The sequence below is a fragment of the Pseudopodoces humilis genome, chromosome 8 (assembly GCF_049639895.1).
Source record: "Pseudopodoces humilis isolate 2021_Gansu_Grassland_sample_001 chromosome 8, ASM4963989v1, whole genome shotgun sequence".
Taxonomy (NCBI): domain Eukaryota; kingdom Metazoa; phylum Chordata; class Aves; order Passeriformes; family Paridae; genus Pseudopodoces; species Pseudopodoces humilis.
Window position 1 is genome coordinate 7,009,106 of NC_142207.1, and position 27,629 is coordinate 7,036,734.

Below are 27,629 nucleotides of genomic sequence, written 5' to 3' on the forward strand. Positions count from 1 at the left end.
CTAGATTTGTTTTGACACACAGTATTTAATGTTGGTTTACCTCACATTTTCCATTCTCATTCCATTCTCATTTTCCAGTCTGCTCATGAGTTGTCAGACTGCATCTGCTCATGTAATTAGAGAAGGTGGTTTGTAAGGTAGAGCCTGTCCCTCCAGTGTTGTGCTCCGATGATGGTTCACTCCCAACATCTCTGGAGTGGATTTTTTCCCCCCCTTACTCTTCCCTTGTCATTTTGGGCAATGTTTTACATTGCCTGCTTGTGGTCTTGGTGTTTTCTTTCTCTGTCTTGCTCTCTCTGTGGACAGAGAGCTTGGACAGATAATTGTTGGAATTAGAAGGATTCACTGTTCAATCTTGTAATTTCTGCAGACGTCTGGTAAAACTCAGCAGCTGCAGCTGACAACAACTCAGGCTGACTGACTAGAAATAGACTGGGACACTTCTGAAAGTTTTGTTGTCAGTCTCATTCTCTCCAGTTATGTGCTAGAGCAGATCTTAAATCAGTATTCATCTGGTAATACCTTGATTCTCAGCCCATTATTCATTAATTCCAATATTAGCTCTAGATGAGGAAAGGTGAAGTACATTAGGCATGAAAATACATTAGCTTTTCCTCAATAAACTGCTTTATCTCTCAGTGGCAAAATGCTACCATTGAAAGCTATGTGCAATGTTCATTGCAACTTTTAAAGAAGAAAATGCAAGTTATTAAAGAAATGACGAGTTCTGCTTTTTAAAAATCTGAAGTAGATGTAGCAGTTAAGTTGTACATACACTTGCAGAATTGGCATAGCATGTGTCACAGACCCTTGGTGACTCCACTTATTCAGTTCTTTAATCATGTCACCAGCAACTTCCTCTGTCTTTTTTTCATTCATATACGAGGGAGAATTGGAGATATTTGCATAGTTAGCTTCATTTGCACCTGTGGGTAATGACATTTTTAAAAAATCATTTCAGGAAAAGCTGTCAGAAGACAGTAGGAGATGTAAAGAAGGCATGGAAAAAATTCACACACTGGCAGATGAAGATTCGAGAAGTGAAAGCAGCAGCACTGAGGTGGAAAAGGAAAAAACAAAATTGCTCTTGGAGCGTTTGAAAGCTCTGGAGGTAAGCAGCACAACAGTTTCACACATAAAAGACCACCCTTCCCCCTGCCTCATCCATTTATTGGCACTGAATCACCCTGTAGTATTAATCTAATCTTTCACAGTTCACCTGATTTCATGTTATGGGGTATTTCTTTTACAATTCATTTACCGAGGATGAACAAGAAGCTTAGAACCACTAAAAGGATCCCTCTCTAATGCTGAGCATCACATATCTTTAAAAGGAACTTAATACATTATTTTAATTCCTTTGAGACCATTTAATAAGAAAAATTGGTTTTACTCTTTTTGTTTCAATTATTAATATTGCAAGAATAATATAGGTTGTTTAACAACTGTCATAAAACTAGTTTTGCTCCAGTGTAGTTTATTGCTCCATTTTTAATTGCTGGACTGCTTGCCTGGGAGAGCTCAGGCCTTTTTACTGCCAGGATGTGGAAAATCTATTTCCTTGTAGACCTCACGGAGAACTGCACACTCCACATTTTGAGTGCATTTCTGGAAAATTAGGATCTGCAAAATAGTGCACCTTGTGGTAGCTTCTAACCAGAGGAAAAGTTTTAAAGTTTTCTAAGGCAGCCATGGAGAAGGTGCAGGTAAAACTTTAACCATAATATAAATTAACTTTGTGCTCCTTGATAGAAGTATGGGCTTCAATGACTATGAATAAATAAGACTGCATATTTTAATCTAATTTTTAACTACTAAAAAGTCACATTTTCCATCTTTCTAGTGTTTCCTCCCCTCTCTTCTGTTCCAGCATCTATGTAGCATTATAGGTGTGGGTAAATGAATGCCTTAGAATGATCTGAGTGGCATTTTGCCTGTGTAAGGTGTTGGTAGACAACAGATTTATCATTGGCCCTATACATTTTTGTTTGTGGAGGCCCTTTTATATGATAATTTTTGGGTTGAGTGGTACTTTTGATAGATTAAAACTCTGGGATTTTGTTCTCGAAGACTTTGTTAAAAGTAAAATATGAACAGTTACAATCAGTCCTGTTTGGACCTAAATACAGGATCTGAAATCTCAAAGGTGTAGGCAGTTTCTTCAATTTTACTTTAAAGGCTTAGTCTGTTTGTAAAATAAATGCATAATATTAAATGACTCTAATTTTGCCCTGGGGAGAAAAAACACATGCTGCTAAGTTTTTCAGACAGCAAAACTCTAAAAAAATGTATAATTTAATATGGTCTTGCTTTATCTCTTGATGGAGAATGATTGCAGGTTCCTTGTGGTCTTTTATTTCCAAAATACACAATTTCTGTTTGCTTTGCCTCATTCTTAATCAGTCTGCGTGACATTTGCAGTTCTTTATGTCCTCAGTTGGTAGGGAGGTGTTCAGTAATGTCACAGCTGTTATCATTTGTGGCAAATTGCCCAGATATAAAATGTAGCACTAAGGACAGGCAGGATCTGGTCCAGGAAGGTCAGTGGAGCTGTCTCCTCACTGGTGTCAGTGTTGTGCACTGGCTTGCTCAAAACCATGTATTAGAAAATGCCAATACTTCAGTGATTAATCTACAAAAGTAGTGTAAGGAGCTGTCAAAGCAGAAAGATGAACTCCAGGGACAACATTAATTGTGATCCAATATAATCAAAACAAAGTGTTGTTAACTGTGTGTTGTTTAACATTACGTATTTTTGCTGTATTTTTCTCTTGCCAAATATAAATTGTAGTGTCAAAGACTGTATGGTTTATTAGTTAAGAGACTTTTTTTAAAGTTATATGCAATTAGTTGTTCTAATTTTTTATTTTCAGACTAATTATTCTAAATATTTTATTAGCCTATCTAAAAAGGAACAAAAAATTACTGTTTGTTAGTATTTTGTGCTGTGGATGTCAGGATCTTTAATCTTACTTTACATGATTAGATGTTACTGAATTAATGAAATCAGAAAGGCTAATAAAGTGCTTGCTAGAGTTGGTCCTCCATCTGTGCCCTCTAGAATCTGAGCACTGCCTGTAAACAGAAGCTGTTAAAAGTAATAGTCAGAGTCTGTGACCTAATCCATTAATGCCTATTAATATAATTTCACTAATATCATCACTGGTATGAAAGCTTTTGATATCTCTTCCTATTAGTTTGTTACTCACTCAACTCTAGCACATGACAAGCTGTCTGTTAGAGCATTGTAGAATTATTTCATCCTCTTCCTCCTCAGCTGTGTTCACTGGCCTGCTGCTTGAGCTTCTCTTAAAGTCTCTACAAAGGCACAAATATCATAAATTTACTTTCATACACATTTATACGCATGTATTTGACAGCGCACTTCTAAGGAAAAGCCTGCACAAGTGGTGTGAAGTTTTTATTCTATTAAAGTTTAGATCCAACAGACATTTTTTGTTCTGGTTAATACCGTCTCTTGGATGCTCACATAAAAAGTTGGGTAAATCTGAGCTAATTTTCCAGTGAATGAAGTACCAAAAGAGAAAGGCTATCCTCCAGCTCAGGGATAAATGGGTAGCTCCTCCAGATACGTGTACAATATAACAGGTTATTTAGTTTCTTTCATTTGTAATGTCTGTAAGGGAAAATTATTGCATAGAGTAAATTGTTTCTGCCCTTCCTGGACTACCTGGATGTGAGGTATGTGGTGGTTTTCTTCAGGAGTTTCTGTGAATGGGAAAAAACCTGTAGTCATCCTGGTCAGTTGGATCTGGAGCAGGAAATCTAAGAATGAGAAAAGGGGAAAGGCTTCATTTTCATAGAAAACTTTCTTTAAACAGGTTCTATATCATGGGAGTTGTATTTAAAATTTCTCCTTTTTTTGCCGTCAATTGTATTGCCAAATAAATTTCAGTAATACCTTTTATGATGTATTAACTACTGTTTATCCTAGAAATTTTCTCACTGAACAATACAAATCACTATAATAAAGTATCTTTGTAGTCAGCCCAAGTGAAAGCTATCACATAGTTTGATAAGAGATATCTGCACATATTCTCCCATTACTCCTTTTGCATGTAATTTTTTTTACGTCCTTTATCATTTGCAGCAAATTCTATTTCCACTCTACTGACTGATAAATCCCATACGTTTCTAATCAAATGAAACAGATGACAAATAAGAAATGGTTCACATCATCTTGTGTCCCATTTTACACTGTTGAAATTAATTGTGATTTCCTGGATATCAAAATTTCTTTGTGCCTTCAGCATTTTTAGTTGGCTGCTCTTGAAATGCCATTTAATTTACTTCAGTAGCTATGATCAAATGCCTTCTAACTCTTACAAAGAAAAAAAACATTCTCTGATATCTTCTCTGTGTATTTGGAGTGCTACAAAAAATGAAATATTAATGAAATATGGTGAATAACATATGAACTCCATGGTGGAATTTCCTTTTTTAAATTCTTCTTTCATCACCAGAAGAACTGCGTTATTTTTTCATTAATTGTAGCCAGAAATACACAAAAAGTATAATTTATTCTGGACATACATTAACCTCCATACAGCAATTCCAGATTTTTTCACCATTTTCTCAATTCCCGTAAAACAATAATGTTATATTTCCAAAGTGGTATACGTACACGCTGGGGATTTTTCACAAAGCCTTAATTTGCTCTCCTGGGTATGTTAGGTGTTATATGGATTTTCATTTCAAGATTGTCTACTATTTCTTTTTTCCAGCAAGAACAATTTACACATTTACCGTCAACAGAGGGAAGCTTTAAGGATATTCTATATTAGACAAATAGTGTCTGTAAAGGCCTTAAGAGTGTCCCAAAGCTTTGTTATCCAAGATGGAACTATGGCTTCTCTGCCCCAGTGTAGCCTCAAATGATTAAAATACAAGCACCAAGCGCATAATTGCAAGTGATTTAAACTGATATACAGCATTAATGTCAGTCTTAATCTAAACATGTCTGTAAAAGCTATAGTTACTTTGATTTTAAAAGTTTAATCAGAGATAAATACTGTGTAAGCTTTGAAGGCTTATTAAAGTCTGTCATTTGCAGATATTTATGCAGGGAGGGTAATTCAGTATGAATTAACCATGTCTGACTCTATGAAATGTTCCAGCTCTTTTGGACGTCCTTCTTTGCAACTGAGGTAGTGCAACTTGCTTAGAAAATATTCGCTTTTGGCTGCTCATGAAGTCACTGGGACAGTACAGAGCTAATACCTTGTTAAAACCAAAGTATTTGCATTCAAAATAAAATAAATATGGGCAACAAAGATGAGGTTCCCTTGGTTTGCTGAGTGTCAGCTTCCCCAGCTGCAATGGGCACAAATTCTTTTGGCCTCAAAAAATACTGATTGAGGGCTGCTCCCTACCTTGCATTTTCCAGCAAACCACTGAGGTAGCATTAGATTGTAACCTTGAAGTTATTGAATGAAAAGCCTAATTCATGTGTGAAAATCTCATTGCTTGCGGGTGAGTGAGGCTCAATGAAGGTTTCAGTAAGCTAAACTGCAGTAAAAGCAGGATCTGCTGGGGTAGAATCATGAAACCACTCTAATTTTAATTAAATAATTTTGCCCTCTTACCCTTTACAGTTCATCATAGAAAGATGTGTTTTGTTTTAATAAATTGAGCTTTGGGAGAAAACTCACTCAGGATAATAAGCTAAATGTTCAAATATATTAGAGGAGTAATTTCCCTTGTATCATCGCCATTAAACAAATGAGGAAGTATGTCAAGTATTTCTGATATTATGTTTTTAGTACTCTGCAGAGAAAGAAAGACATGATAGCAATGAACTATGAACTATAAAAAAGAAATATGAGAATGGTACATTATTCCTCTGGGTAGATTGAGAAGATAACTTTGAATGGGATGCTGCTGGTTTTATTTTGCTCTTTATTTTCTCTTCCTTATTTTTATTTAAATGATTTTCCATGTACTACAATGTAAAATGGTAAGAAAACTAATAACTATTTTCTTTTCCATGCAAAGAAACACACCATATGTAGAGGCAAAGAGCCCGAGTTTCTGAAAATATCTGTCAGGAAAGAACTCTTGTTTATTGAGAGTCAGCTGATTCACTAGTATATAGGAAATGTGAATCACTTGACTTAGATGCATAGAAAAATCATGAAGCTTTTAAATATCTTGTAGAACATTCTAAAAATTTTCTAGCAACCAGTCTTGTTCCAGCCAATGTGTTTAATCTGGTTCATCCAGAAGCCTCTTCTTAGCCCGATGCCTTGGCCATCCACATAATTAGATTCATTATGCTGATTCGTCACCAAAGACCAACCTACTTAATTCTAATTTTTGGATTATTTTACTTTTAAATCTTTTCAGTAGGATACTTTTATAATTAGTTTCCTGAACTGTGCCTAAGAACTCTTTTGTTTTTTATAGTGAGGGATCAGACAATGAGGCAAGGAAAGTCTTATTTCCAAACTTACTCAGTGGTTGATAATGAATCAGCATGGAATTGCATCACTGGTTTCAAAATCAGCCCAGTTTATTCCAGCTCTTTCCAGATAACAGTATTGGCAAACTGTTCCAGCTTTCCAATAACTGAGTAAATTTTAAATTAAAACCAAACAAGTACTATAAAGCTGAATCTTTTCTATAAGCTATTGATGCTTGAGCTCATCTGCTGTAGGTCCTTAGTGGCTCAGCTGGTTTTGGGAAGCAAATCTCACGGCTGCTACCTGTTTCTCCTTGCCTTTGTGCCCTGGGGTGCTTTTCTCCTGCTGAAGTCCTCAAAAACATGTCCTTCCCAGATGGTTCTACCCCTCCTGCCAGTTCACATCTTCCACCGTGGCTTTTCCAGCCATCCCATGAGGGTGTGAAGCTCCATAGTTGGCACAGAATTATCTGTTGGGATGTTTCTGGAAATAATATCCTCATCTGGATGAGGACTAATAGAAGCCTCTCCTGGCAGTCAGTTCAGTTCAGTTAGTATGTAGTAAGTATTTATGAGAAGAGAATATTCTTGCAGACATGTAAAATATTTTTCTATTTTTCTCTCCTTTTATTTTTTTTCCCCCCTAAGCCAGTTGAGATTCATGGCAATTTCTCTTTTGGCATAGAAAAATCAAGATGATCTAGTAGGGATACGAATTTACGACAGGGGTGTTGAAAATAGCTCTACCCAGTGGATGTAAGGAGAGCTGTTTGGATTTACTCTGTCATTGCTGTAACCATTTCCTGCTATCATTAGAGGCTGAATTCTGATCACTGTTCACCAAATATTTCCCTCTTCTGAAATGGGAGAATGCCTCGATAAAAATAACATTAAATCATTGTCTCCATTGTGCAAGAGGTATAGAGAAGGCCATGCTTATCTGAATTTTTCTCACTATTCAGTTCAACAAAATCTTAAAATGCTTTCTAAAATCAACCGTGGTGCCTCCTGGGAGTTTTAGTCTGAGTTAAAACCAGTATTATTTTCTTTTCTGATTGAGTCTAAGGGAAAATATTGAATTGGGTCCCCTATGACACACCATGGCAGTGGTACAGAAGTTAAATGTTTTGGGCCACAACATGCAGAGCTTCTGAGGCTTTAGCACATGTTTGAAAAGGTAAAAGCTTCCAGATCAGCTCTCTCTTTTGTACTCTGAGATACTCAAAAAGCAGTAATATATTGAAATAAGCTCATTCAACCAAGTGCTCAGGAGAGTATGCTTCAACTCTTTTTCCTGTTCTGTTGTGTCTTAAAACAGCATTTAATTGTTTTAAGCGTGTGATAGTGTCATACCCCATCAGCTACTCATGAATTTTGCTGCATATCAGAATTTTTCTCCTTTAGCCTGCTCGTGCAGTAAACAGGTTTTAATGAAAGTTACTTTCTAGCTTCAGTGCTCATCACACACATCAGTGTATCCCAGTGAGGTACAAAGCACATGGGAAAGGAGTGAATAACTTGTGCTGTTCCTGATTTCTTCCTTCTCAAGGCAGAATGATATAAAATGCTCTTTTCCAGGACACTGAATCCAACATCTTGCAGGTGGGAGAAGATGCAACAGATACATGTGTCTTATATGCAATTTTTTTACTTGACATTAATATTTTAGCCAGGGTATTGTTTAGCATATCCTTTAGTCCACCTACAGCAGTGATTTTTTTCCTAAGGTTTGGTACATGCAGTTGTAAAAATTATAGATATACTATAGAATCCTCAAGACAAAATATTGAGATCTGGAGATTTTATTGAAACAAATGAGAACATAGATAAGCATTTAATATTCATGTTACCACAGCCAAATGAAATTACATATATTTTTTTCTAGGATTTTCCAAGTTTCAGCCCAATGGCTCTTTTCTTACAGCTGTGTACCACAGAGAAAGCTCTGTGGTACTTATCCAGTTGACATAAAAACATTCTTTAAATAGTTCAGAGTATTGAATATGGCCACAAGAATAATGATTTGGTGCCAGAAGGTCTGAGGAATAGGTGTAGTCGGTGAAGAAAAGGTAAGTCACAGGAGTCAAGGAAAATCATCTCGGTTTTATTAAAGCTGTCAGATTTTCTCTATTGTAATGAATGTTAACTGTATTCTGCACACAGTCCTTGCTGGCTTGCAGTGAAGGAGTCTGCTCTTTCTGTCTGCCTTTTATAATCTAATGATAGTTTTTCAGTGCCCTTCTTTCCAAGTGTGGTGCCTTCTCGCAGATAATCAGCAGTTAATGTAACTTCCCTTTTTTAGCAATCAGGCACGCGGTACAATTGAGAATCCACTCTCCCCGTGGAATGGAATGAGATTTTCCAGCACTGTTATAGATCTAGGTAGCTGTGTTTATCCCCTCACATCCATCATTGCAGAGAGTGAGACTCAGTAGTTTTTTTAAATAGTTTCTCTCAGCTGTGCACTCTGGGCCTGGCTCTCCACAAGCCCTTTCTGTGAGCCTGCTCATTACTCACAGTGGAACTTCTTTCAGAGGAAAGCGTCTATGTGACAGAGATTTTTAGAATCACGCCCTATATTTTTAATTTACATACTAATGCATGCAATTTGGCTGACAGTAATGACAGTTCTACAGCTCATAAACTAAATAAATAGTTGCAGTTCATTTCAAACTAACATTATTTTAAAAATCCAAGTATTCTGTGGATGTTCTCCACTGGCTGCATAGGAAATGCCAATTAATTTACCTCGGCTGTTAGAGCTGAATCCCTTACAACTCTTCACTTGCAACCTAGTAAAATAATTTCTCTTTTAATTTCTCTTTACTAACCTTGAAAATGTTTAAACAGTATTGGCATCTCATGGTGATACGATTTTTCTTAATTTGGTAGTGATTTCTCTTTTGTTCATCATGTAGAAATACAGCATTAGAGATTATAGGAGGAATTCTGAGCAGGTATATTTATACTCATATGCTAGATTAGGGGCTCTGTGCTGAATTCTAGCCTGTAAGGGTTGGCTCCTATGTTGGGAAATGCTTAACTATACATTTGAAACCTGTATGATTAACATACTCTTGAAATTTGATATTCACAGGCTTTATTATGCAGCTAATTTGATAGTCCACAGCAGAAAATACCCAAATGATTATTTTTAAGTCTGCTTAATCTGTCATGGTGACAAGCACAGATTTTAAGATTAGCTATAAATATATAGAGAGGATAGATAAATCAAATGTGGAATAGTCTGACATCAGTCCATTATGCATGAAACTGATTTTTGCTGATGGTTCTGTAGATACCTGATTATCACTAAGTGTTAAATTTCAGTGTGTAGTCAAAAAAGCTACACGTGGGTGTGTTATAGCCTCATGTGCATGGATGTCAATATTGCACATTTTAGTGTACAGTTGTCTGCTTCAGAAGCTATTAAATGTCAAGGGGAGTTTTGTTTATTCATTAGAACAATCTTTTTTTTTCTGTTTGTTTTTGGTTTTTATTATATTTTTTTACATAATGCCCACCCTTCCAGTTAAGTTGCCTTTCCCCATATGGGGTCAGATCCTCCATTTCTTTTCACCTTAGGCTGAGCACACTTGCTTTCCACATGGGAAAAACAGGTCTGTGTCCTTGCCCTGCCCTTCAGGAATGTGCAGCTCTCACCTTCCTTCCCACACAGACCAGGAGCTGCCACCTGATTTTCCTGACCTCTGCCCATGTTTCCTGCGCAGGTGGGGATGAGCTTACCTTGCTTGGCAGGGCTCTCCAGCTCCATCTGGGATCCACAGGCACATAATGCCATCTAGAGGGCAGAGCTTCTTCCCTTCCCGCAGGAATTCCTGGGATCCCTGCTGCCCTTCCACCACGTGTGGTGACAGTGCTCATTCATCTTTGTGATCCATGGGTTTTCCTGTTCCTCTTTGGGCAGTGTGTACTCAGACAAGGCCAAGACTTGGAAATTATTTAGGAGAAGTGCTCAGTTGGTGATTACAGCTGTTTCCCTTTAATAAGCCTGCAGGTTTCTTTCTTGTCTTCTGTTCCTCCAGAAAAACCCTTCTGATTTTAAGTGTTCTGGGTCTTAGCATTCAAGTTCTTCAGGGAAAGGTTATTTTAAATAGAGGAAGTAAGACCTGTATTTTTTATTCAGCTTTTCATTAAAATCGGAGAAGCACTTACACATTAGCTACTTTGCTAGACAAAATCCTCTGTAAAGTTATTGCAGCAACAGTTTCAGATCAGCTGAGAAATGGGTGTAAGGGTTGTGCATTATGTGAGACTTCTGTGTGTTTAAACAGAAATTAAAGTCTTTTCCTCTATTGCATCTGTCCTGCTGCAAGACTTGGTTAGCATTTCTCTTAGCAGTTAATGGTAATCTGGAAATGAGTGGAGGTTTCTCAGCAAGGAGGTGGTGGGGACAAAATAGCTGAGGTTTCTCCTTAATTGCCTCCAATAGCTCCCCCTTTTTCATCTACTGAACCTTATGGAATTCGCTTATTCAGACCTTAGACATGTCAGAGAAAAGTCTGTTGCAGCCTCCTTGGTAATTTCCTTCAGTCCTATTTGATGTCATTATATTTTAGCTGCTGTTATCAATAATGACCATTATAATATTCTTTTTATTAAATAACAATGAGTGTTCTTTCTGTAACTTAGGTCTGATCTGTGTCTCATAAAAGGGATTTTGTTAGACATTGTAGTGTCTCCCCAGTGCTGTGCAGAGATTACTGTTACACACATACATGCATAAATTTGATTCAATTAAGGTAGGAGGTGTGAAACAGAGAAAAAGGCTCTGTTGCAAGCTTTATAAACAGCATAGTCTTTTTATATAATGCCCTGCCATGCAAAGTAGTTCAGGTAGCAGAAGCAGTGTAGCTGCATGGAATAGCTTTCAGCTGAGCTAATTAGCTCCTCTAGAGCCAGAGTATTGGCCCCAGTAGAACAATGCACCAGCAACCTGAGCCAGCTTTAGCAGATCTTTGCAGATAGTGTTGACATAACTTCAGTCTTAAGGAAACAGTCTTCCTCTTGGCTCCTCTTGCTGTGGCACAATATAGGGTTTGGTTTTTTTCCATTCCAGTGATGGTCATTTTTATACTCTTTCACAAATATTTTGCCCTTTGCAGTGACTCCAGAGTAACTATTCAAAATTTTACCCATTTAGATGAGTAGAAATATGTATTCTTAGTTCATTGTAAAAAAGAACTGGGCTAATATTAGGCAAAAACTGTATTTTTCACAGGGACATTGAATAGAAATAGGAAATAGGAAATTACTGCTCTTTTTGAGCAAGTGATTTGCCTCACTGGTGACATCTGTCAGACAGGAATATTTCCCAATTGCAGGCCAATCTGACAGAGCAGTAATGTGATCAGTTCTAGGTGTATGTGACATTGCATAGTATTTCATACATTGATTTATTTTTGTTCTTTTCTCTGCATTTTCCCTTTAGGCCAATTGATTAATCACTGATCCTGCTCTTGAATGGGAGCTTGGACTAAGATAACAGCAACATTCCCTCATCTTTGATACTGATGTTATTATATTTGGCTATCAAATTTAAACATGTGAGGGTGGGTGCAGCTCCAGTGGCTGCACTTGAGCTGTGTTTAATTATGTGTGATGTGAATTTGGCTCATTCTGCAGATCAGGGCTGGGCTGCTGCTGCTGTTGTGCTTTTCACGCCTGAGCTTCTTACTGGGGCACCACTGAATCCCATCAACTTTGACCTAAAGTATGTGCCATATGAGACTGTGATTTTCATCCAGATGTTTTTTTAAGAACTTCTGGTTTGCCACATTCTCCCAAAGTTGTGGCCTAAGGCATTTCTTGGACCTCCTAGAACGTAATTTGCCAACAAATGTCAGCACAAAGAACAAAATCTGTGACAAATTTTATATGCTGAAGGGCAAGGTTAAGTTGATAATTGACTAAGAGTTCAATATAACACAGTGGCACTTAATAATATATAATTACAATAGAATTTGCTTTCCATGTAGCTGGCTTGAATATATATATTTCTGTACAGGTTTTTATTTTCTGTTTTCACAATGTACAAAGCCATAAAAATATCAAAGTAGAAAAATTCCTCTGGCACATGTCTCTTGTGTGCAGGAAAATGTTCCCAACAGGCCTCTCTTTTATTTTGGTGTTGTGGGATACATTTTTGTGCTGGCAGGTGACTTTTTTAAGGCTTCCCTATTGATGTTGGAAGATATCCTGTTATAACTGTGTGTCTGCCTTGGGAGTAGTGTGAGCAGATGCTCAGGCTTGTGCTGTGTACATTTTGGGGAGTCCCTCTGACTCCAGGTAAGCCCAGCAGCAGCTGGAGTTCCTCTTCCCATTTCCTGTAAGAGAAACCCAGTCCATTGGATCCAAGCCACGGTGTGAGCTGTAGCCTGGTCAGTGTGATGATCAGAAAAATCACTGGAGATGGGAGCACCCACAGCTCATCCAAGCCAAAAAGCCAATGTGGATGGACCTGATGTCAGCCAGCTCAGTAGGAGACATTTCCTATAACTAGTTAGGATCACAGTCAGATGCTGCCACATCAGACAATTTCCACAGGATCCTTATCCAATCTTTAAGTGAGCACAAAAACAAAAAGCAACTCAAATCGGCTGAATCTTTTAAAAGACAGAATTTGAAGCCTGGGCTGTTGTTCTTCTGGGCCAAATACAATTACTCTTCAAATTCACTCTAAAAGATTTAAAATTAAATGAGTCAAAGCTTTCAATTTAATGAATGTCAGTGCAGAAGCCACGTGTTGCTGTGTGGAGCAAGGGGCATTGTCCAATTCTTGCTGTGTGCCTGTAAGAACAAAAGAGAAAAACGTTCAGAGCTCTCAGGAGAAGCAGGGTGATGTTTGCAAATAGAGTTTCATTTCAGCTAGCAAGAAATGAGCAGTAATTTTGTGATTCAGTTATTAGGAGCTGGCTAGTGGCTGCAAACCCATTTCTGTGTGTTCTGTGGCATTTGATGCTCTTCATAACACAGCACCAATACCTGTCCTGCTCCACTTGGCTTCACAGCTCCTTAGCTGGGAGGGACAGAAATAACTGAAGCCATCAAGAGAAGTTCATTTTGAAATACCTGGGGAGGTTGACTTATGGGTGACTTCTGATGAAGAGAGTGGAATTGCAGGAAACATCGCCTTCAGGAATAACTCAGAGCTCCCATGTAGTTAAAACAGAAAAACTTGTTATAAATTTATGTTGTGAACTGTGAAACAGGCGACATTAATAGCTTATTGTGGTGGAAAGCTTTTAACTTGAGGTCTTTAAAGGAACAGTGTAAAATCATTCAGCATAGGAGGAGGAAAAGAATATATTTCATATTTTATTATGTGTAAAAATACTTTGTGGCAGTATCAATTACACTATCACATAATTTTTAAATCTATTGCATAGTAAAACAAAGAAAAGTCATTCTTTTTCTTGGAATTCAAATTTAAAAAAGCTCAAGGGACATTTTCTAAAGTGGGAAACCAGTTGTATATTTTATTTTTCCCATTTCAGAAAAACCCATGCATGTTTCTTTGGAAAAGAAAAAGGAACAAAACAAAAAATTTCCAGCTTGCATAGCAGAGAGCTGGTACGAGTTTCCCATCACCCAACCAGTGAATGTGACATTCAAGCGTGTGGAATCAGTGTTTTCCAGACTGTCAGTTTAAATAATTTTATTTCATAATTACATTTGTTTGAACTAAATGACGGAACTTAGGATAAATAATTAGGAAAAAATACTTTTTGATAAATATTCAGCATCCCCTTTCCCTGAAGTCAGAGCAAAACATCTGTTGTTTTACCTTCCAGTGAGATCCAAAATAATTGGGTGTGGGATACAGTTGTGTTGTAGGTTATACATTAAATGAGGGGACAAAAAGCAGGAAGGCAGTAAAGTCTGAACATTTTGTTTCTATCTTCAGCCCCCATGAGCAAACTCAGTTGTGTAATTTCCTTGAGGGAGTGGGATGGGTGAGTGGGGAGGAGGTTGGTGTTGGTGATCCTTGAAGATGGTGCCAAATTGAGCTCCAAATTTTTACTGTTTACTATAATTTAGTAGCAGCCCTTCAGTTCAGGTGCACTGAGCAGCCTGGAAGCACCAGCTACAGCATTAAAGCAATTTTTTTTTCACTGACCTGTGAAATTATATTTTTTTTTTCAATTCAATGTTATTAGAAAAAAACCAGAAAAGCTACTTTAGAGGAGAAGAGCTGCTCTTGATAGATAGAATTTCTAAAAATTAAAAAAGAAATATCCTGAATAGACTTCTTTATGTAATCCTTGTCTTTCTGATGCTTAATTTCAAGGGTTTCTACCTCTAAAGGCAATTGTCCCTTGGTCTTCCTTTTCCATATCCACTTCCCAGTGCCAAGAATCACCAGTAGTATCTCCATATTTTCTCTGAATGTCTTAGAGAAAAGAGGGGAAAGATAAGAAGTGTTTTCTGCTGGGATAAAGTGGTTGAAACATTAATTTTCATACACAGATCTGAAGTGCCCTATTCTTTTCAACCTCCCCATTAGATGAACCTTGAAGCTTTGTGTGCTACTCAGGTGTGGATAATGGAATCACAGCAAGTACAAAACTGTCACAGTGTCAGTGAGCTAGTGGTCAAAATTGCCCAGCTTTGAAGGATAACTCATTTACAGTATATTCTGAAGTGGCTTCTCTTATTGCTTGTAAAACTGCCTTAAAATACAGGAATTTTCCTCAAGATCTGACATTAAAACAAAAAGAAAAACTACCTTTTAAAAACTTTTTTAAAAGGTGGTTGCCTTATATATCATTTCAGAAGAATTCAATGCCAAAATTTAGCTATTGGTTTCAATGTCACTTCTAAATTGACATCTCTAATTGACATATCTAATATTGATAAAAGTCTTCTCCAAAATGTTTCCTTGCAAGGCAAGTATTTTCTTCGAAAATGACTGCACCTTAAGTTTTTTTATTGAGCTTCAGTGCAGGGTTTACAAGTAGTCAATGGTTTTCAACTAATCCTTACTAATTTCAAATAATTTCTATTCCAAAGAGTTAGAATTTCCCTTGGCAAGAAAAATTGAAACAAATGCAACTGATCAAATCTGATATGACTTGCTCCTATAAGTTTTCAGTGCAAAGATACTTAGGTGTGTATCAATACAAGATGATATTAAACACAAAATGCCATTTCAGATTAATCAGGTCCTTACCACTTGCCTTTATCTGTCTGTGTTAATTGTAAGAATCTTAGTTTGACTTAGAATTTCAGGGTCTCAGACCTTTTTTCATGGACCAGGGATTTTTATTTCTTTGATAGGAGAAATAACTGCCTGTGAATATTACGTGGTGAAGTGCAGTAAGTCTGTCAGAGTGAAATGCTCTCATTTCCTAAGGAGAGCAGTTCCATGAGGGAAGAAAATAACTTAAAACAAGAAGGGGGGGGAAAAAAGAATGGGATGGGAATCTTGGTGGGGCATTTGGCTCTCCATGCCTGTACTTCTATGCTTTATCAAGTGTACATGTGTTATTAGACCATGTCTTTAACTTTAGGAAATACAGTTGAATGCTGCCTGTCTCTGCTTCTTTAGATCTTTTATTCCTCATGCTCCAAAAATGTTTTATATGGGACCCTTTGGAAGAATTTTTTTGGGAAAAAAAGGCATCCTTTGTAACTTTAACCCATCTGTACAAAGGCCTGCACTGACAGTGCTTTACCAGTGGAAATGTTGAGAGTCTATTATTATCTCTGTAAATAGTGGTAGAATTTGCTGTTTTCTACAATTTGCATGCAGGTAAACATACAACTCTATTATTGATATATCTGTTAGTAGGAGCCTAGGTGATTATTTGCTTGAAGATAAGCCTGTGCTTATAATGCAGTCTGTTTTGCTGGATCTATTCCTAGCCTTCTTAAAATGTCAGTTCCAAACATTTCTCTGGTGTCAGAAGGGAAAATGTTGAAGGTTTTAAAGGCTTGTCATTCCTAAGTACTTTAGAGTTAACCAAAATAAAAAAAAAAAAAAGACAAATATTGCCATTCTGGAACCAGCTGGAAAATTCCAGCCCCAAATTCTGGGGAAAAAAAAAAAAGGTATTTCAGAGAGGAATTCCCAGGAATATGAGGTTTCCTTTAGTTATTTTTAGAACACAGCCTCATCAGCAGTGTATGAATCTCGTTGGGTTCTGGTTTGTTGGATTTGGCTCCTGAAGTTTGTACATTTATCCACTGTAAGTAGATTTGGAGGATTAAATTCTAGTTACACTCTCCTTTCCAAAGGGAGGCTTCCTCATTTAGGTTGGACACCCATTGTTTTGTCTGGTGTGCACTGGGAAATGCTCAACAGACAGGAAAATCTTTCTGTGGTTATGAGCCCCAACCAGGACTGTGGGTGGGAGTCTTTCCCTGCAAACTGTTAAAAATCTGCAGATAAATGAGCAAGTTCTGTATTCTGATCTTTGACAGCATGAAAGCAACACAAATTTTAAAAGTGTTATATAATTTCTGCTGTAAATTCATGTTTAAATACATTAATCAGCTCATCAATAATTGGTGAGGCATAATGAGAAGCTGCACAGACCTTGGGCTGCTTTTTTGTTAAAACATTTAAACACAAGGGCTTTTTGTAACCTTAAGTGGTTAGTTTCCTGATGCTGAATAAATTTCTGATTTCTAGCATACATTAGAAGGTTGTACTGCTCTCTGAGTCTACAAGCCCATGGGTAGCACAGCTGTGGCAGAGCCTGTGCTGGGAGATACACTGACTTTGAGATTTAATATAGCTTTGTAATGGTAAAGAATTAAAAAAAAAAGTTGTTGAAGTTGTGAATTGCAAGAATAATCCCCACCAGTGCTGCCCAATAAGGTTTAATGTGGTCTTTTTATAGACAGAATTATAATTGACACTTGTATGGTTCTGTGTTTTATTATTTAACGTCACATATGTATTGCTTCTGTGCCATGCTCTAAGCGAATGGGAATTAAAAACTGGCCGAATATTTCAGATAAAATATGTCAAATGTATTAAGTGAGGTTAAATATAACTGGCTATTAAAAAATAAAACAGAAAATGATGCTACTGAGAAGGCTGTCTTGAATCAAGGGTGAGAAGCCTTGCTGTCATCATATCACTAATTTGTTCATTTTGGTGTTTTGTTTTTTTTCTCCCATCTCCATGATCCAGAAGAAATAGTTAAGACTAGGACCTTTGAATAAGAAAGCACTTTAATTATTATTCCACTAAATTCACTGATTATTTCATCAGTAGGTAGCACTCCCTAGTCTGAGTGCCCTGGGGATGTAGGGCCAGGGAGCAGAGCTGTCCAGCAGGGAGATGCTCTGTGGTTGCCTCAAGCTTTGATCTGTTGTGAGAAAAAGTGTAAAGAACAAGGTGGAAACATCCAAATGTTGGCAGGTGGCCTTGAGGTGCAGTTCCCACTTTATTCCTAGCAAAGAGCTGTCTTAACTAATATAAAAGGCACTGGAAAGTGGCCAGTGGAAATGCTGTTATAGTGCTGGAATTAAATTAAGGCTTTTGTTGTTACAATTACATTGATTTAGAAGCACAAATGTAATTTTCAGCTCTTCTGACCACCATAAGTATGGTGGTAAACTTTTCTCTGACAATTTCTTGGATTAGTCTTTCAAAGGACAAATTTTATGCATATCAGGGCCAGAAACATGCAAAAAGTTCCCTGTGACCACAGACACGGAGGTGGTTCAAGTGGTAAACTCTTCCTAGAAAAGCAGCTTATCAAAAATGCTCCTAGGACCTAGGGAAAAAATGCAACGGCATCACTTCTTACTTTGCCAACAACAGGGTTTGACCTCTCATGTGCTATAGGAAGCTGCGCAGAATTCAGCTCAAATATACAAAATCAGAGGCTGAAAGCAGGGAAAAATTGCTGAGTACATTTGTAGTGCTTGGACAGTTCTTAATACACTGCACTGGGCATGACAAATGAATGTCTGTGTAAATCGATACAACTTTCTACAAATGGACAAACAGTTTAATATGAATAACAAAGGAGAGCACATGGTAACTGTGGGGTAGCATTCTGTCAGGGATTTTAAAGTTCACTGTCATAACTTTGTTCCTCTTGACCTTTATTGATGATACCTTCAGAGCATGCTGAGCTGCTAACTAGACATACAACCTTTAGACCTTCATCTCCTGCCCATGACTAGACGATCTTTAAAGGTCCTTTCTGGTCCAAACCAGCTTATGGTTCTGTGATCTCCTCTTCCCTTAGTGCAAAATGCATATCACTCCCTGCTTTCTTCTTTCTTCTCCCTCCCACCCTTTTGTTTTGTCTCAACTCTGAGACAGAGGTTGAGTAAGGAAAACTATCTAGTACATAATTCTCTTTTAGTCATGCTTCTCTTTTATTCGTGCATTCTAGTAGAAAATCCAATGTTATAATTAATTTCGTTGTCATTATAAAAATGCAGAGGATTGCATCAGGTGTGTAGCTTTTTATTAACTTTGCAACCATGCAAACAGCTGCCCCACAAGAGAAAAATAACTGCAGGAGAAAGCTATTAGCTGACTCAAAGACTTTTTATCATTACCAGAGCTATGTTTGTCCTGAGGAAGGAATTAAAATCAGTTGACAAAGACTCTCATAATGACTATATGTTAATAGTGGTATCAGTTCAAGGCAGCCTGTTTTCTTAAAGTAGTCTGAAGTTTTACCTTTCAAATTCCACCTCACAATTCAGAAATGCGTTGTCTCTAATTCAGGAAGTTGGAGGGTGCTTAGCATTATCCAAGTCATCTTTAAATTTAAATTTTCCAAAGTTGGGAGAGACTAGTGCAAAATACTTTCTTCCAAATCAGAACTGGGGGGGATGTCTATTTTGACATTTTAGGATCTTTGAATCTATAATGACCCAAAAGCAGCACATACTGATGTTTCATTTAGTGGTGAGTTATGCCACAGTTACTTTTGGCTGACTGAATGCAGCTGTACTTTTCAAGCTGTCCCCCTAAGAAATGCTGTGTGTGTGCCTGAGGTGCTGGTGGCAGGCACTGGGACCTCTGTGTGTGCCAGGCTTTCAGTGTTAGCAAGGCTGAGGGACAGAGAATGATGGTTCATTTCTATGTGGGACATAAAATATACACAAATCCCTAGAGGACAGCTATGCCTACAACTAAGGATCACTGTAGAAATTGGTGGCTATCTCAGAAAGTGTTCTTAGTTCTCAGCAAGCTCAGTTTTCCCTGCATAGACCCCTGCCAGGTCAGGGGTGGGATTAGTGCCTGCACTGGGCTCAGAGCTGTCACTGCCCCTGGGTACCTGCAAGTGTGCAAAAGCCTTCGAGCTGTGAGAAGAGAGGGGGGCTTCTTCCTGCAGCTTAGCCTTCTCTAAGTGTGGCCTGAAAATATAAATGGGAATTTAATAGCAGTTTCCTTCAAGGAGATGCACTCTGCTTAACTGGCAGAGGATGCCCAGAATGTACAATACGAGAGGAAGGCAGATCCTTTGGAGCAAAAATTGAGCAGCCTTACAATAACTTCAAAACCCAGTGATTTCTGTTAAATAAATGAAGGTTTGGATTAGGAGGCAAGGTTTTGAGACTGTAAGTGCTATTACAAATTTTCCAAATGAATACTTTCGGGGGAATGATTGTTATGAAGTATTTGGTTGCACTGTAGAGTGATTTAATATATCAAGTACTGGTTTTCCCGTGTTGTAGGAACTGGCACAGATTGTAAAGCAAAGTCAGTCAAGTGTTCCCTTCTAGTCTAGTCCTTATTACAAAAATGCCAAATAAATAGGCATGATTTGCTTGGCAATCAAGAAGCACAAAAGTCAAGCTAGCACTGACTGTGTTCTATCCTTTCACTACAATTTTAAAGCCAGCAGTGTGAGAATAGGTTTTATTATACAGATGTTTCCACTGTGGATTGATAAGAGCTGAAATGTAACATTTATTTATAATGCTGTCAGGTTGGGATTTCCTAATTTTAGTAGCCTGTCTGTAATGGAATAGCTTGCTGAAATCAGAGGTTCAGTGAATAGATCCAGGATGATTTAGCATTCCATTTTACAGCATTCCAAAACATGGAGTCAGAGAAGCATGGGGAGCTCTTTGTAAATTTCATATAGTACAAGTGTGTGCTGTAGTTCTTTTACACATTTCTGTGTGTAAGCAGCCAGCCCAAACTATTTCAGGATAAAATCATACGATGTATTTTTATGTTAATAAAAATGAAAATTAAAACAAAATCCATAAGTATATCAATGTGTGTGAGTGGAAGTCTGTGCAGACTAATCCTTTAATGATTGCTTCAAAACAGTAAGAATTTCTTTTGGATGGCATTTTAGGGGGATGTTCATAGAGAAAATGTCTGAAAATCTTTAACTCAGGAATATTTTTTTAGGTAACAAACATCTCTTTATTTTATCAATCAATCTGCAAGAATATGTCTGTAAAAGCAAACTATGGTCTCTTCAGTCTGGAGGACTATTTGCCCTCCAGCTTCTGATTTCTTATTGCTGCTTTTGCTTTTGCAGCTTCTTCTTCTTTGCTACTTTTGCACCTGCTACTTTTTGCTGCCTCATCTCACAGTGCTCTCTGCAGGATCACCCATAGACTTTTTATAGCCATATGTTGAACCCATTCATAGGTGACATTGTGAAAATATGATGCAGAGCATTTTACCACCTTTGCTGGCTTTAATTGTACCCTGGAGATAAAGCACAGATTCTGTACACTTGCTTATTTAGACTTTTAAATAAGTAAACTCTATATGCCCTTGTTTCTTAGCACACTTTTACTCTTCAATCTCTTTCAAGATGCTGGATAATAGTGTACATTTGCTTTTGCTTCATAGCCTTACTTTTATGATTCAGCTGAATTTGAAATTTTTATTAATGAATCAATTTAATAGACTTTGGGAATCTTATTTTGTTGATTCATTGCCTTTTTTTAACAAGAGGTAACAGTGCATCTTTCACGGAGTCATTCCATGCAGCACATTACATTAGTTTTCCTCTAGAACTACAAATGCTAACTATATTTATCACTGTTGTTTTGTGTTACCACAGTCCCTTTGAAACAGCACTTATTTAAGTTTTATAGGTTAACACAAGGTTAAGGTAATGCAAGTACTGTAAATTGCATAATAGTTGTAATTATGGGAATGTATTGATTTTGGTGTTATGGTTATGTGATGGGAAGTTATGCATGGGAGGCAGAGAGATTTTTAGAGCCAGTTTTAACTCACAGATTTTTATATATGTTGTTTTAGTTTCTCAGTCTTTAAGAGAAGACTAGTTGAAACTTGCTCTGATGAAACTACATCACACTTTAGAGATTTTCCTTTTCCCATACTGTAAGAATTCCTGAAGTCAATACAGATATATAGAGAAAAATACTTTACTGTGATTTACTTACCAGATTGTGCTATTTTTAAGTTTTCACTATGCAGAAATGTGAGCGTAATGAAAACTAAAGACAGATGAAAGGCCCTATTGCACAGGAAATTTTATCATATTTAAAATTTCACATGTGGGAGAAAAAAGTCTGACTTCAAGACTGCATTTAGATGTAGCAAAATGCCTCTAACTCTTGAAATAATCAAACTTTTTTGTAAGTAAGGACTATTAAATTTATCAGGGTCAGTTAAAGGATGTAATAATTCACCAATTAGCTGTAGAATGACCTGTGCATGTGGGGTTCCCCACTGCAGAAACCAGGCTTGAGAGGGGCTGCCACAGTGAAAAGTTTACATAATGCTGGCTTTTGTTTCCCTGTGATAGCTGCTGCCTCTCTTTGTGTCCAAGTGGTTCTCAGGTAGCAGGTTCCCTCCAAAGAGAAAAGAGACAGGATATGTCAATATCTTTTATAGTGTTTCATTGCCAACTCTATTGCACCTGACAAGGTGAGATGGTGGACATACGTGGAATATCTGCTATGATATTGTTCCAAATTGTAATGCAGGGTGTGAATAATCTCATAAATGAATGTCACTTCTGGTTTTACTCAAAGTACCAACCTGCAGCAAAATTAATTGTTCAGTGTGTTTTATTCTGGATCTGGAAGAAGTACAGTAGGCAAGCCCCCTGGGGATTTTTATGAATTGTCAGGTGGTGAAAGATATCCTTTGCTAAATTTACATATTTATTTATTTATTCCATTTTACTGTAGGCAGAGAATTCAGCGCTGGCTCTGGAAAATGAAAATCAGAGAGAACAGTATGAAAGATGTCTCGATGAGGTAAGGTAGATAAAAAGGTTGATCTTACCTGCTACTATAATTAAATTAATACAAATTAATCTCTCTCTCTCTTAGAAGGTTGACATTGTTCCGCAATTTTTGTATTACCTCATTCTAATTAATTTCAAGAACACGTGTCTGGCAGTCAAAGGTGTTGTTCTCTGTGACCTCTGCCATAAATCCTGTTTTGACTGCTGCAAAGTTGATATCCCTGTGTCCAATACATAGAGCTGCCTTGCTTTCAGTGCTTTCAGTGGAGAAGGAGATGATAATTGTGCACTCCTCCTCTGTACAGTGGAACACGTGTGGCAGTGGTTTCTCCCACCAAAAATCCCTCAGCTTTCCCAGGTAATGCATTCCATAACCCTGGAACTGAATCTCTCAGCTTTTAATGCTGGTTTGTTTTTTTTTCTAGCTAGATCAGAGCTTCCAGTTACAGCTAGAATATAATTCACCCCTCCCTTCCTGCCTGAGCACTCCAGCAGTGCCTACATTGCAGAAGTGTCTGCTGTCTCCTGTTGCATGGAGCTTTCTGCACATGCACTGATGCTCATTGCTCCTCCCAATAAGGCTCTTTAACCTGCCTCAGAGTTTAAAGCAGTTTTAAAGCTCTCAGTGGCTCCAAGGGTTGCTTGCTAGAAATCATTTCCCATCACATCACATAAGGATGTGTCATGGCATAAATAATTAGCTGATATGCAAACAGAACAAGAAGAGCCCCAGCTGTACCTTGGAGAAAAGAGTTTTTGAGCAGGCAAACCAGCCAGGGAAGATGACAATTCCAGTCTTCACACCAGATTTGGAATTTTTAATCAACATTTCCTGAAGTGTTAGAAGCATGAGCAATACAGCTCATGGTATAAGAAACCTCCAGTTTAGTGCGTATTTTCATCAACAAATCCTCTCTTTTGCCGCTATGGCATATTTTGGTCAGGGAATTTACAGATACACCTTCCCACCGGGTCATGATCTGCCCATCCTGTGGCTCTGGGGTACGAGCAGAGCCTTTGTCTGCAGTGGCCTGAGTCACTCTCAGTGCACACTTGAGCCATGCATGGCTATCTTGGTGATAAGGATGAAATTACCATATAATTGCTAATTTCTGTTTAAATTACAGAGCCTGACTTAAAACTATTTTGTGATTGACTAGGAAAAAATCTGCTTACATAATTACTTTTGGAAATGAGTGAAGCACTGTAACTGTCCCTTTCAGCAAAACACTCCATGCAGATTATAAGGACAGAAAACATGCTTTTATTCTGTTTGCAGTAACATGATGGATTTCTGACCCAAGATTGTTTTTCACACACTCTTTCAGTTTAAAGATCATATAATTAAATCAAACTATGCTCTGAACTTTACTATCTTCAACATTACGTTGGCTGTTTTCAGTTCTTCTGTATTATCACAGCTGTATCCACCTTCTCTCACTTTGTCAACTTTTTCAGGAAAAAGTGCTTTTCACCACCTGTGGGTTTGGGCTTGTTTGTTTTATTTTTTGTTTATCTCATTCCTTTTTGTGTGTTTCACAATGCTTTGGCAGAGGCACTGTAACCAGCGTTGTTTCAGCTGACACAAGCTTGGATCTAATGCCTTCTGGTCACTGGGGTGAAAGAGTTGTTGCCAGTAACTGGGGCAAGAAAACCACACTTAATAGCTGCAAATTCTGCAGGAGTCCCTGGTCAGCATCCACCTGAGCAGTTCCTTTGGTGGAGCAGCACAAGAAATCACACATTCTCACCCTCCTTCTTTATAGTAACAATATGGAGAATAGGAGATGAGGCAGAAATTTAATTAGTTAATAACCAAAAAGTCCTTTCCAGACAGGGATTGCTACTGGAGATCTTATGCAAATAAAATGCTTTCCATAAGTATTTTTTAAAAAAACTTAAAATATTTGTAAATATCTCCACTGGAAAATTCCTTTTCTTAAGGGCTTTAAGTCTGATGGCTGCTCTGTTCATAACTCATCTAACACCAGCCCCTCTTCTTGAAAGTGAAGATTTCTCCAGCCTTTCCCTAGTCTGGCTCTCAGAAGCTGTTCAGTGTTTTTAGGAGCAGCTGTATTTCAGGAGCAGCCGTGTATGTGTCTGTGCTGCAGCCCCACCTTGCCTCAGGGGCACCTGGCAGGTTTGGAGTGAGGAGCAGAGCTGTTCCTGGGAACACAGGGCTGTGATCACACCCAAACCTGAGACAGCTGAAGCTGCCACTGAAACATGTGAGTGCCTACTACAACCGTGATTTTAATTTTTTAATTTTGCCTCTGTAGTCAAATTAGTTGTGAGTGCAATGAGCTTCTCCTGGGCTGCTGCACAAGGAGTGCTTCCCTCCCCAGCTGCCACCTGGCCCTTCTGGCTGTCACATCTTGGGAGACTCCACAGGCCCTTGACGAAATGCTGGCTGGGAACATCATTTGATAACTACTGAGAGACTGCTGCCATCTTTCACTCATCACTCAGCAACCTCAGACTGCAGCTTCTCTCCCCTGGGCACAGAGCTGTGCTCAGGGCACTCAAGCACCATTTAACCTGGCCACCCTGGCAATGTCACCTGTGTGGTCCCACAGGGTCACAGAGGAGTGATAAGGACACTTGCTATGCACAGTGTGCTCTCTGCTCAGGTGTTGGTGGCCATTAAGCTGAATATGAAGGAAGTAAAAATAGCCACTGTGATTTTTCTGCCTGTCTGTAGCAAGGAGATACCAGAGTTGAGCTTTTAAAGCTATGCTTGCCATTATTTTCTCTCATTTTTTTTTTAAATCAGTTATTTTACATAATACTTTTCATTCATATGATGCCCTACATTTAATATTGTATAAATGCCTGCAACTGTGACATAAAAATGCATGCTCTGTAATCATTTTCATGGTAAAATTCAATGAAACTCAAATGTTCAGAGAGATTAAATCTGAAAAGCATACGAGTCAAGCTGAGCAGAGTCCTTTATTAATTTTAACTATTATTCACTGATTTTAAAATAATTGTTCACCTCTGAAGTGTAAATGTAAAAAACTTGGAATAGTATTTGGAAAAAAGTGTCATTGAAATGTTCCAGTACTTTATAAATAAGAAAAGAGCTTATTTAATTTCAGACATACTCCATAAATGTATCTTTCCATTGCGGAAAAATTTAATGCAAAACCCAGGATTGTCTACCAGTACCTTTGGGCTTTGAGGTTAACACACTTAATCCCAGTTTCCTATTGTGGAATCCAGCTGTCAGTTTATTGGTAGGTGGCAATGTCGTGGTTATTCACATCACTGTGCCAACTGAGATTCTGTCAGAGCTTCACCGAATTCACATGCAGGAAATTACACAACTCGGGGTAGTTCATATTTTTGCTGATGTTTTAAGAATTAACTAATCAAAAATGCAGAGTTATCTCAAAAAAAGGCATCCCGTTTTTAAGATTTGAATAAAAGATCAATCTTTTATTTTAGAACTCTTGAAATGTCTTTGTGCATATGGAATCATACACTAAAGGCAGCTGTGTAAAATCTCAGTACTTGTAAAAGGAGTAACAGATGTTGCATTAGGGTCTCTTTTCTTTGATTCATTCTTTTATACCTTTTCTGTTAAGACCACTTTATGACATATATTTGTAAACATAATTGCATAAGGAAAAAGTGAAGCTGGATCTTTTATTTCTTTTATTGCAATCCAGAAAAGGAAACATCACCTAAAGATCTTGGCTATTAGGTCCAAGGAAAGGCGGGCAGTGTGAAAGCAAGGAGTGTCACTGTCTGCAGAACAGCAGTCCAAGGAACCAGCCAGCTCTCTTCTGTTCCTTGTTTCACCTTGATTAACTGCAGTTATCACAGGTCAAGTCATTTTACAGCCTGCTTTTACTGGGATTGAGCCACAGTTACGCCTCATATAATTGGGAACTTCACATTTTCGCATTTTCTGCATCTCAAAAGTCAATTCCTCTGCCTTCAATGATCTCAGTTTCCACAGTTTTTGGTGGTTGTGACTATCAGTTTTGTGGAGCTGGTTCATGTTGTTCATTCACATCCATGGTGTCTCCTGATACCTGTAAGTTAAAATGAAGTAGATTGTTGAGTTTAGCAGCTTATTTCCATATGCTGTAGGAGTAGAATGGCAACCTCATTTGAAATGCAAACATTTGGCTATGATTCCACTTATTGAGTGCTAAATTAATTTTAGTAACTGCAGAACATTTCACTGAAGGCTTCCCACCTCTGTTCCTGCTGAATACCAAAAATACAGACCTGAAAATCTTGAATGGTAATAACAACACAGTTTTGCCAAGTTGCTAGATAATATAAAAAAATAGCCACATTTCTCTAAGGAACCTGGTTACATATCTTTCTTATTGAGTTCCACGGGAGCTATGTATCACTGGCAGGTACTTCCATTTAGATACCTATCTTCACTCAAAAGCTGGAAAATTTGTCATATATGCATCAGCAGGTTCAGGTTTTTTCCCGTTTGGAATATTATGCCATTTACGCTCCTCTGTACAATATGTAAAGCTGTAGGAGTCATTTTGTAGGCTATGCTGTTGTGAGTGACTAGTGCACACTTCAAAGAGCCTTTTAGTTCTTCCTTGGTAAAGTAACTCCGTGTCAGAAAGTAAAGAAATAATGTATTCACTATGGTTTGTTCAATTTTCAGGCAGAGCAAACAGACCTTAAAGTACCTGCCAGAAGGAACAGTGTCGGATGGAGAGCCCGAGAGCCTGCAGGGCAAGGCACATGGGCTTTCAAAACCCTAGCGTGTTTACTTCTGCTGGTTATTACTGTTCTAATATTAGTCTGTGTCTTCTGTTAAATCATGTATAGAGCTATTCTTTTGGAGTGCTGTTTCACAGGCTGCCTGAAGTTAGGGGCCATTTTGGAAAATATGTTTGTTACTAGGCAATTTTATGAGTGTGGATCAAGTGTAGCTTTTGTATCTAGCAGAAGTAAATTATTTACAGAAGTGAATTAGCTCCCAACTTTGCTCCCAACTGAGTTTACATTAGTGGTGGTGGGGGTTT

The 27,629-nt window shown here is 37.9% G+C and overlaps 1 protein-coding gene across 1 annotated transcript in view; it reads left to right on the forward strand.

The window, feature by feature from the left end:
* The window catches only part of NCKAP5 (NCK associated protein 5), a 278,701-nt gene that overhangs the window by 161,723 nt on the left and 89,349 nt on the right, over positions 1-27,629 (forward strand). Inside the window, exons 6-7 of the mRNA XM_088059072.1 lie at positions 962-1,111; positions 22,559-22,627. Of these exons, the coding sequence (XP_087915198.1) occupies positions 962-1,111; positions 22,559-22,627 (219 nt within the window). The remainder of the gene's footprint in view (positions 1-961; positions 1,112-22,558; positions 22,628-27,629) is intronic.